We start from the raw sequence: 12,056 nt of genomic DNA, 5'->3' as shown, positions 1-12,056 counted from the left end.
AAAAAGACAACAAAACTAAACTCATACCGGGGCTAAATTTCCCTAAACACTAGATAACTAAACTCGCTCTAATTTTTTTGTTCAGCTACGAAAGAACACTATTAAACTATGATTGAGACGGTTGGGTATTTGCCAGGAACACTTTAGTACAAAACAAACATGATCTTTTACCGCATTTTGACACAAGTATATGAGCTTTTCAATCTCTTATGAATAAGAATTCTTTATTCCTTCTCTATAATATTTCTCTAAAGGTTTGATACACGTTTAAAGCTTAACTTGAGAAATTTTCATGTTAGACTTTCATTTAACTACTTATGTTACATGTTAATGTTGATGTAGTGCTGAATCATACAATGTTTATTAAATTCAACGAAAGTCCGTACAAGTTTATCATGTTTCAAGAATCCTTAAAAAAATTAAAATTTATGTGAATTCAGAAGATTTTATAAATCTGCATAAATCCAAGAATTATTTTTAAATCCATCATTTAAAAAAAATCTGCAGAAATCTGAAAACAATACACCAGGCCCCTAAGCTTATCAAGATTCCAATAACCATTATGCAAGTAGTCACACACATTTTCATCCAAGTTTACAGAGTTTCTAATATTAGCAGAAATAAGATTAATCAAAGGAAAAGCAAAAATTTCCAATATACCTTTCCAAAGTCCCAAAGATACATTTCCAAGCTTGAGAGTGATTGGTCCAGACCTTTTAAACAAAAAACGAATGCTTTCTCATATATTTCTTTTTAATATATCCACCCACCAATTGTCTTTTTGGATCAAATTGCCTTGCACTAAATATAACAAGAGTATATTATTGTTACTCATTATCCATTACAAGCCAAATAGAAGGGAGCTAATATAAAAACAATAATTTATTCCATGCTCATCTATTTTTGATGAAATTGACAATCTGCGGATAATTTAACACTTGGGTCTACTTCAATAATCTACATATCAGTATAGCAGTTAATATACCACCTGCAGATGCTGTGAGCAGCATAGGCCAATGCAACTGCGGCCACGATGGCTCATCAGCTGTCTGCTCCACAACCGGCACCGTCTGCTCCACAACCGGCACCGTCTGTTCCACAACCGGCACCGTCTGTTCCACAACCGGCACCGTCTGTTCCACAACCGGCACCGTCTGTTCCACAACCGGCAATGTGTATCGGCACAAAGGACACAACGCACTCATGGGCAACCATTTGGAAAGACAATCACCGTGATAAAGATGGGAACACGGCAAGCGAACCAACGGACTACGACCAATCCCCTCCTCTATGTCCTCAACGTGATCAAGGCTCTCTCTACAAATAACACATTGTTTTTGTCTTTCAGTATCTTCCAAGCTATCAATTCTCACTTCTTCGAAACACTCTGACCGATAAGCCATCTTGACAGTGTGACAAAATAAGGTGATATCCTTTATCAAGCAAGCAATAGCACATTGGGGGTTGTCAGCTCGTTCAACCTCGGTAAATACTTTATCAATGATAAGCGGCTGCTCAACTATCGGGACCTTCATTCTGGCAAGAACTCCAACCAAATACGCTTCATATATCCTCCTATTAGATAAAAGCACGAATTCAGGGACCTCGACAAGAAGTTGATGATCTGCTAGAGTGCATATATCAGTATACTCAATATTACCATCACCCATGCATGTTCCGGTCATCTTGAAGTGCAGTATTCTGATAACACGCTCGTTGCTTGAGACTGCATCAATGGGTACTTTTTCACATGGAAAGACATTGGTAAGAAAGAAGTTCTCCTCGCTGAACATGCTTGGAAACTGGTATTAATAGAGAGAATCAGTAACTTATAGTAGTTGCAAGCATCAAAAAAGTTCATCAATTTCAAATTCTTTTTTTTTTTATTACGAAGGTCAATCAATTTCATATTCAGCAAGCAGTACGAATATAACACACCCCTCAGGGCCGACAATGAACTTAAATTTATAGCTAAATTTGTCAATAGTTAGGTTTAAAATAGCAAGATTTGAACCTTTGCTCCAGCAAAACATTAGCCAAGTTTTAGCGATTTCTCTCTCCAAAATTGATAAAAATGTCAATTCTATCTATCAATTCTTAAATTTATCAATTATTTAGGTATTCTGTTGGAGCATAATTTTAGCTTAAAAGTTGATAAATTGTAACTTTTTTTTTAAAAAGCAACTCCGCTGGAGATGCTCATGTATTGTTAGAGATGCTTTAACAGTAATGTTATTAAAAAAAAGTTGAAATTTGTCAATTTTTGGGGTAAATCGGAGCTCCATTAGAATACCTAAAGATTTGATAATTGACAAATAGGGTTGAAGAGAGAATTGATAAATAGGATTGACAAATTTGTCAATAATGAAGGGAGGAAATAAAAGCTAAACACTTTCCATGTTTTATGTTTTTCAGATTAGCTATACTGCTGGAGCAAAAAATAGATTTAATTTTAACAAATGTAACTAAAAAATAGCTTTATTGTTGGAGATGCTCTTATCTAATGTTAATGTTCTTGATCTTCTATTATAATTGATGATTCCATAGATAGTTACTAAACAAAATCACCAAAGCTTAGTTATCTACATTTGAGCACGTTATAAACCATACATATGTTTCAGATAAAAAGCATACTAATCCTGCACCAAAATCATAATCAACACATGCCTCAAACCTGGGTGGATAATGAGGCTTAACCAATTCAGCTACAGCTTCAATTGTTAACATATGATTTTCTTTTTCTATTTAATTAATACCCATTCAAACTTGCCTCATCTGACATGAGAATATGATCAGTTCTGCAGAGACACAGAGAATTAAGGGTGATAGGAGGTATTGGAATTTTAAGTTTGTCGCCATAAAATTTTAAAAAGATTAGCGGTTTCTTTTTTGTAGAAAACAAAAGAATGTTGCTTTAATACAAACCAGGAATTCAAAACTGGAACAAAAGCATGCAGAAGGTAGAAACAGAGGATTGACCAAAAGCTAAACACTTTCTTTTTTGTGGAAAACAAAAGAATGTTGCTTTAATACAAACCAAACAGGAATACAAACCTGGAACAAAATCATACAGAAGGTAGAAACAGAGAAACAGAGGATCAACCAAAACAAGGAGAAGAACGTCACAGAAAGCATTAAGATTTAGCAGTTCTTTGACATACTTTATATCCTAGATGCATGCATGATTTGTAGTCCTTATTAGGCTGTTTGGTCTGACGAATTATACCCATGATCTATTGATCTTAGCTACAGCATAGTTTTTCTCAAGACTAGTTCCAATTTTCCAATCGATAACAACAAAAACCAAAAAAATAAAAACAACAGAAAGCAAATTCAGGCTAAGAAGACATAACTAATACTTACCTCAAACTGAAGATCGGAGATAGAGGGGCTTGCAGCCGGCGACGTCTGCGTCTGGGATGAGGGATCTAAGGGGAGATCCTTATCTTTTGTTTCTGTTTGGGATCAGACAGAGGCGGACGGCTTGATGTGGGAGAGTTAGAGTGGGAGACTGTATATATAGATACTTTTATTCGCTTGTCTGGCCTGCCTCCGGCCCACAATTGCAATTGAATTGTTTGCCCTAGGATTACCAAATTGGCTGAAATTTTGCAAAGATGATCTACATAATATTATATAGATACTAGACGGTGAAGATAAGAAAATTTAATCAAAAAAATGGTGTAAAAATAAAAATCCGCACCAAAACCATTGGTGCGGACGTCCGTAGCTGAGAAAAATCCTATATATATATATATATATATATGCGTGTTTGTATCTTTCATCATTGTTTTACTGATCATATTTCTGTCATATATATTTATTTCATGTTATACATATTGTCAACTTTACTGTTTAGCAATGTTTGTTGCATCCAAAGCCCCATGAACATGCATAAGCCACTGCATAGATTTTGAGGTGCACAACATAAGCAAATAGACTATTAATCCATACTATTGTATTCAATGGAATTAATGTTCGCAAATGGTAGGACTAGACGTTTTTCTTATTGTTCTATGGAATTATCCCTATTCGACTTTGCTTTATGAGGTTACAAATATATTTAGTTTAAACTAAACGTCCACAAATCATATCATCTTCAATATGAATGATTGGGTCCGGGTTGGCGGGATTGGGCCCGTCCTGTCCCAAATCCAAATCTCCACCACGAATGATGACAGGCTAAGGTACTTTAGATGAAGTTTTGCTTGAAGTTTCCACCAGGTATGCAGCCTTCGGATCTTTGAACTTGGCAATAACTGCTTCAATTGCACGCTGCATGATCCGTTCGGTATCTGATATGATCATAAATGAGAATTGAACATTAAGATAAGTTCTGATGTATCACATTGATCTATGCATTTAAAGAATAAGAGTGGACAGTTCCAAAATGCAAAGATGAAAGTACAAATGAACAAAAGTATTTAAGAGTTCCTGATCGAAAACGCCTTAAAATTTGCAGCATTCTGTTCATCAATTGAATAAACTATGCAAATAGACTGTGTGCATCTACCTCTAAAACATACTAACCATCCGAATAAGCCATAGTGATCAAATTTTTAACGAAAACTAGCAATTTCACAATGTAGAGTTGGCTAAGCAGTGTATTCGAACAAAATATAGAACCATAATGGAGTAAACAAACTTACCAGAAGGCTTATTTACTGGATAGTAAATCGGCAGCTTCAAAGGAAGCTCACACCGAATCAAACAACCCCTCTCCCAAACAAACCTCTCCGGATCATCATCATACACTGTCACATACACCACATCAACACACTGAAACCTCTCACAACTCTCCGATTTCGACACGTAAAATCGAATGCCTCCACCTCTAGACTCCGCAACGGCTCCAATTACTCCCTGCTCATCCATTCTCTCACTTCCGCCGCACATTAGCTTCCGTAACCTTCTCGCCGCCGCAACGGCCTCGCCGCCGCGCTTCTCTTCGTCGGAATCGGCCACAACTAAAACTCCGACGACGTGGAATCCTTTCGGCAGTAACGTCCGAAGCTCTTCTGCTCAGATTAACGAAGGTAATCAAGAATTAATTGGATTTCGGTTTTGAATTCACCGAAGACAAAACGGTACCTGATTCTCTGGTGTAGCCTGGAGATGAGGAGGAATCGGTGTGGATGCATTTGAGTGCGGAGACGACGGTTAGTGGCGGGAAGAACGGGGATCCGATCAGCCATCGGAGGCCGGCTGGTTTGTCGTTCTTGTGGAGAATGAGCTTGGGGCTGAGAACTCGAAGGAGGCTTGGCTTCTCCATTCTTGTTACACTGGCTTTGCCCCGTCTTCGCCATTTCACTTCCTCTATTCGCATGTGATAGTCACGTGAGAATCGACACCTTTTGCTTATGTAATCAAAACGGTGTGTTTTGGCTCATTGACCACTAGGATTAACAGTTGACTCATAATCCAACCTCCATCAAATAAACTTGAACTTGACCTCATCTTGAATATCAAAGTTGGTAATTTATATTCCACTTTACTCTTATGTCTTGTTTGGTTCGTCGAAACATGTGTTTTTGTTAAAAAATTTGTCAAGCAACAGTTAAGATGATAACAAAACTACGTTACGGTTTCATATTGATCGGCTTGCAGTTTTATAAAAGTATATGCTTAAATTTTCTTGTTACCAATTGATCTGAGACGAAACCCCATTGTTGATCAATGCATGTATACATATAATGTGTAATCAACGTAAGCAACTTTATAATATTCCATATCAAGTAAGAAGAAAACAAACAAGAGTAAAAGAGAAAAAAGAAAGATGATCATATCAGCATTTTCGGTGTCAAGGACCAATAAAATCAACCAAGGCATAACCTTCAAAATTTTATATCCCTTGGTGCTAAAAACCTCCGTTAAGTAACCGATCAAAAAACAAAACATAACGTAATTCCATTCATCATTTTAACAAAATGAATGAAAAACATTTTTTTTCATTCTTCTGTTTGGTAACATAAAAAAAATTATTTGGAAAATTGTTAGTTGTTGCAGTAAAATTGTTGTGAGTAATAAATGAAAGGAAAGAATGAGGAAATAGTAGTAAAAAAGACAAAAGTTCGAAATGAACAACTTTTCCATGATTTTTCTTTGGTCTAAAAAACTTTTTCTTTAAGTTCGGAAAAAAATCTTGTACGCATGTTTAGTTTTCACAAACCAAACGAGACATAAGAGTGGAATATAAATTACCAGCTCGTGCGCGTAGACTCATCTAATCCAAGATGATGAGATCTAAGTTTCTTTTGATGGAGGTTGGATGTTATGAGTCAACAGTGAATCTTACTGGTCAATGAGCTAAAACACACCGTTTTGGTTATGTAAGCAAATGCGATCGAATACAACAATGAAATCGTGAATAGCGGGAAATGTCTCTCAGAGTGAGAAGAATGGAGAATGCAAGCGTTCAAGACGTAAGGCCCAATCTCATTCTTCACAAGAACGAAGAACTAGTCGGCCTCTAATGACTGATCAGATCCCTATTCTTCTCTCTAACGTAACATGGATATGAGGAAGTGGAGAAGGGCCTCTTGGCTTAACATCTAGCCATCTATTTGAATGCCCAGATTTCAATTGCTTGTTGTCTAATCAATGACTCGTATTGTTAGCAATGGCATGATGACCAGAATAATAGTATTTTGTTGTGTATACATCCAATGAATCTAACCCAAGTAAGTTGGGATCCGACATCTTCATGATGATCTCTAGATACAAATTTCAAAAGTGTAATTAGTAATCATCCCAAAAGATTACAATTGAAAGTAATGAGGGATAGACAAGGAAAGAAAGAGAAAAGAGCTAGAATATATTGTGCTGAACTCGATATATGGCTCTATGCTCAGGTAGATCTTTGTAGCATACTGTTGCGGCCAACTCTGAGCCAAGAAGTTCTTTCAATCTTGAACGATCTCGCCAGTGATATCGACAATGATTCAACCCGTAAAGTTGCATGGATGACAGCCGTGGTAACCTGCTTGATACCAGGGAATGCTATATTAGTTTTAGGACCCTGCGTCTTGGATGCAGCTCATCAAGCATTGTTCAGGATCTTTGAGAGGACCCCCCTTTCACGGCGAGGAACAAGCTAGGATTCGTCATCTCATGGAATTAAGTCGCTACCGGTCGATGTGGTTTGATATGATTAGCTTTAAGAATTTCGAAACTCTTATTTCTTGTTAGAGTCTGAACTTCGAAGTTTTGGTGTAAGAAACACAATAGTGATCGAGCTAGGGTTAGCAATGAGGATGACTAGGGACAAAATAGGACCCATGTTCAAAAAAAAAAAACTCGATATATGCAGGAATGACTAGATTAAACTGCTATTTATTTTGAACTTTGTAGTGACTAGATTAAAGCTGTCAATATTTTGAACTCTGTAATGACTAGATTAAAGTTGTCAATTAAGTTATTCATATTGTGTGGAAGCGTCGAATATGTATGAATTACCAAAATATGAGAAATGATAAATAAACAGAAAATCCAAAAATGTCAAAGATTTATGTGGTTCACCCTAAATCAAGAGGGTTACGTCCACACGGGCAGTAACGACGAGGAGATTCCACTAATATCAAAAGTAGATTACAAGGCGTTTAACACTCAAACCTAAATTCCCTATCACACCTCAAAATACACTCACAAAGGTGAAACACCAAATAGAAGAACAACTTCTATAAAGCCTGGCCTGAATTGCAGGGTTTTTTTTTGGCTGAAAGATGAGTGAGAGAGAGGAATGACCACCTAACACTCTTATGCATTAAAAAATAAAAGAGAGAAACATCAAGAGATGGGGATTAGATCAAAACCTCTCACAACAAAATAACAACGAAACCAAATTAAGAAAACCGAAATTGGGGAGGAAGACCCATAAGGTCATCACTACTACAATATGACAAAATAAAAGAATGAGATAAATCCCATCAAACCAATTGTGTTAATGACGTACCATGATTAGTCAGAGCATCTACAACCGTATTTCCTTCACGAAAATATGAGAAGATCAAAAGGTCATCTCCAATAATATGCAACTTAAACAATTAAGCCAACATACATTAGTTGCCAAGGTACAAGTAAAGGAGACCGTAGATATTCTAACACAAGCGACGAGTCAACCTCTAACCAAATGTGCTTCTAGTCTCGTACCCAAGCAAACTCAATAGCAATTATAACAACCATCACCTCTGCTACTACTGAACTAGGAATGTCAATGTTGGAAGAAAAAGCACCAAGAACATGACCTTTAAAGTCACGAAAAACAACACCAAAACCTCCAACACCCTTTGCATGCTTCCAAGCACCATCTGAATTAATCTTTACCCACCCAATGACTAACTGGAGGATGTTAAACAATCTCAATAACTCTTAGATCTCTTCGCAATCGACACTCTACACCAAAACTCTTTATTATCCGTAGATCCTGAACTGAATTATGCATTAGACCATTTGCAAGCCGACTAGCTGCTCTAATGTGCCCCAAAATGAGATGACAAATTGAAGCCACAGAGAACGACTTACCATCAAATCTGGTCTTATTCCTCGCATGTCATACAAACCATAAGATCGCTCGATGTAAAACAGATCAACCAAAGCTCCTTAAGCTGTGAGCTACGTCTCATACTCAGACCTTTGTGAAATATATCCACAATTGTATGAGGAGTAACCCCTAGATCAAAAAGAGATCAGAAATAACACCATATAGCAACTGTAAAGGGACACTACAAGCTAGAAAATATGTTGCAGGGAAACCCAAAGCTCACATCTTGAAACCCAAGCCACTCCTAGCCTGGATGTTGTAGAAGTTCATCACAAATTATTCTCCTTTTCAAAACCTTCCAAAGCATATATGTAGAGACATTCTAAACAAAATAAATTTAGACCATAAGGACTTACCCCAAGGCATGGAGGGAGATGAATGCCGTAGAAATTGGTAAGCATGCTTTGCCTAAATTACGTTTACTTCTCAATAACTCTAAGATGCGGTTCTTTTGTCTTTCACTCCTTAATTAGGGACATAAAGCATATAGTATAGTGGAATAGACAAAACTCAAATCCCTATAAAAGATTGACGGGTTTATTAATGTAAGCTACAAACCAACAATATTTCCCATCCCTCTTTTTATGAAATCAAATTTAGTTTCCCTCATTGGATTGTCGTGTGGTTTTTTATTTTTTTTCCTATCAAGTGAAGTATCTCTAGAGGATCATCTCTTTGCATGAAGTCATTTTATAAATTGTCAACTTCTCTGTTTTCTCATGGACAGTTGTCAGATATGTATGTGCATGTGTTTTTATAGATGGTTATTGTTTGCAGCTGCAGTTCTCTTTAGTGTGATTTTCTTTCATGGTCTAGGGCTGGGGCTGTGCTTTCCGTTCCGTTTAAACGATCATTTCATGGTTCAGACTCCAACACTATACATCTATAGATGTTCCGATCCGTTGCATATAGGTATGAAATGTGGGTCTTCAAGTGTATGATTTTTAATTATTTGGTTCTTTTCTGAATCCTTTCTCCTTGGATATCAGATAGTAGAAAGCCTCATGGCTACATGTTTTCAAAGTTTGGTTTCGTTAATAGTTGAGGTTATTCCAATTTTGAATCTGTTACTTGCTACTTCGTGGATCCAAGAATTCACAACATTACAAAAATCCTTGGCCGATCTGTCAAAATCTTTATTCATTTCTCTCTTCCATTTTTTGGTGCAGTTATCAGTCTTATATGATCTAACCCGCTAACAAGCTAGCTAGCTAGCTTGATTTTAGAGAAATACAGCAGTCGCTGGTAGAGATTAGCTATAAGAATCCTTCTTTCATTCGTTCACGTGAATGGATTGGTGACAAGCTTTTGGGAGTAAGTATGATCAATTGATTCGCTGATAATTTCTGAAGTGAGTGAAGTCAAATGCACCCAAGTTTAAAATGATCGGTTTCGTTATTGATGATGATCGAACACAAAAAAATAGTGAACGGCGGATGGTGTGGGTGGAAAAGGGATGTTGGTAGCATGGGAAAGAGTTCCTTCTTGCATGATGAGTTCTCCAATCTTTTGCTTCCACAGAGGCCTAACATGGTTTGAAGTTTGAACTACAAAATATCTTCAAAATCACACACAGTTGTACCATGTAGGGATGACTTCCAAATTTGATGGCAGAGTTTATAGCAAGTTTACAAACATTAGGTTAAGTGAATGTATCAGTCTTACTCTTTCATCACCATAGTTTTACCGATGTTATTCTTAGGATTGCTTTTTGGAGATCTAAAGGGCCTTGGGGTTTGCTTTTTGTTTTACCTAAAATGGCTTTAGAGGATGGAGAAGATAGGTTGTAACCGTGGATGACCATGTTCCCATGGATCGTCAATGGCCATTTCATCTAAAAAATCAAAGCTTCAATAATACCAGAAGAAGATAGATAACGTGCAACTTTTGCACTACTTCTCGCCTAGATCATAAAGTCATAGAGATATGAAAACTACATATGTGGGATACATGTACGTTGCAGACAATATATGAGAGCTGGTTCTGGATCCAGATCGATCACTTTTACCCGCCCAGTGCATGCTTTGCTTTCCAAAGCAATCAAATTAATGTCATTTGACTCGTCGTTTTCTTCTAGCTGCAAATGGATCATTGATGCTGATTGTCTGTTATACGTATCAGTATGCTATATATACTTACAACTAAAGGAGGGGGAAGCATGTGCAGCAGGGGCTGGTTGGTTTTGGAAATTTTGCCTACAAAGACTGATAATGCATAGCATGCATATCAGTACAGCAGATTGATGCGCGCCGCCACTTCGATCTTTTGTGAAAAGTACGTGGCTAAGCTATAGCTAGGGTTCCTCTCATGCTCTCATAACTTGAAAGTTGAGTTTCGACAACTACTTTCTCATGTATAGCTTCTCCATCGTTTTCAACTATTCATCAGCGCAAGAATAATTAACGTACGAGAGGAGCGTTGGCGAACGGAATTCAAGAGCCTTGATCTGTCTCATTCGATCACCGGGGGGAATAACGTTGCATGTCAGATAATTATTACGTTAAATTTTGTTTGCTATTTCTCAATTCCCTCTTTCCTGGGATAGACTTTAGAAAGACCTTAGAAAGACCAACATTCTTGATTATTCGGTTGGCAAGCTCTCCGATTAACGCAAGAACCACATTCTTAATAGTTTTTCTCATTAGAACCACATTTTTGCTCTTAAGTGATCGAGTTGGTAAAAGCTTACTATGAAACTAGTTCTCAAGTTTAGATCTCTCTTGGAAAACCTTAAAAGAAATTAGGTAAAGTGAGAAAAACTGTTTATTTCTCATCATCTTTTTGGTAAAGTGAACTCGTGAATTTTGAAAAAAATAAAAATAAAAAGAGACCAATGTGAATCTCAATCCAATGCACAAATTAGGTTTGTTGCACAAATCCCCTTTTTAGGAAATTCAAATATAAATGAAACAACATATTGTAAATTCTTCTATGCAGCGGCAGTACAAGTGACCGAACACTTATTAAGCGATCTCGACCCTTGAAATTCGTAGTAAGCTTCTTTGAGTAACCAAAAATAGATGTTATCCCATCATCTATTGATGTTGGGCTCATGTGCATGCGTGACTTATGTGAATCCATATGTATCGTTGAAATGGAACTGAAATGATTTGAAATTTTGAGATTCAACCGATCTCATTCCTCACTCCTCAGTACTCAACTTGCCCGATCAAGTGGAGTTGTGGACTTGTGAAAGACGACACATTACACGTCCATTAATTCATGGAACCACAGTGAACCATCGGGTGGAGTCGTACGAAGAGTCATCGACGAAGCAACGTAAATATATCCTCGAGGTTGCTATCAGTTCTGTAAAGCCATGGATACCAGACTACCAGTTATGTTTGCCTTTTTTATTTTGTCAATGAAAATCTTAGGAGACAAACCCGGCCAGTAAAACAAATACAAAAGATGCCGATGCCGATGCCAAAGCTAGATGGATGGAGGCCATCGCATTGGAGTTTGGAGTACAGAAAGGAGCTAGGGAGTAGTGTGTGTATATATATATATATATATG

At 37.1% G+C, this 12,056-nt stretch overlaps 2 protein-coding genes across 2 annotated transcripts; both read right to left on the bottom strand.

Moving 5' to 3' along the window:
- Positions 1–797: 797 nt before the first annotated feature.
- Positions 798–3,501, bottom strand: LOC101299000. Its single transcript, XM_004299129.1, has 2 exons — positions 3,364–3,501; positions 798–1,802 (listed from the first exon to the last, which is right to left on the bottom strand). The coding sequence occupies exon 2, from the start codon at positions 1,791–1,793 to the stop codon at positions 945–947; it is 849 nt and encodes a 282-aa protein (XP_004299177.1). The 5' UTR covers positions 1,794–1,802; positions 3,364–3,501; the 3' UTR covers positions 798–944.
- Positions 3,502–4,034: 533 nt separating this feature from the next.
- Positions 4,035–5,272, bottom strand: LOC101295342 (probable Ufm1-specific protease-like). The gene is made up of 3 exons (XM_004300984.1): positions 5,092–5,272; positions 4,650–5,018; positions 4,035–4,295 (listed from the first exon to the last, which is right to left on the bottom strand). The coding sequence occupies exons 1-3, from the start codon at positions 5,270–5,272 to the stop codon at positions 4,183–4,185; spliced, it is 663 nt and encodes a 220-aa protein (XP_004301032.1). The 3' UTR covers positions 4,035–4,182.
- Positions 5,273–12,056: the final 6,784 nt, after the last annotated feature.

Source organism: Fragaria vesca, linkage group LG5, assembly GCF_000184155.1.
Source record: "Fragaria vesca subsp. vesca linkage group LG5, FraVesHawaii_1.0, whole genome shotgun sequence".
In the NCBI taxonomy this organism is placed as follows: Eukaryota; Viridiplantae; Streptophyta; class Magnoliopsida; order Rosales; family Rosaceae; genus Fragaria; species Fragaria vesca.
The sequence above is the reverse complement of the archived record's forward strand: the minus strand, read 5'-3'. Positions and strand labels throughout refer to the sequence as shown.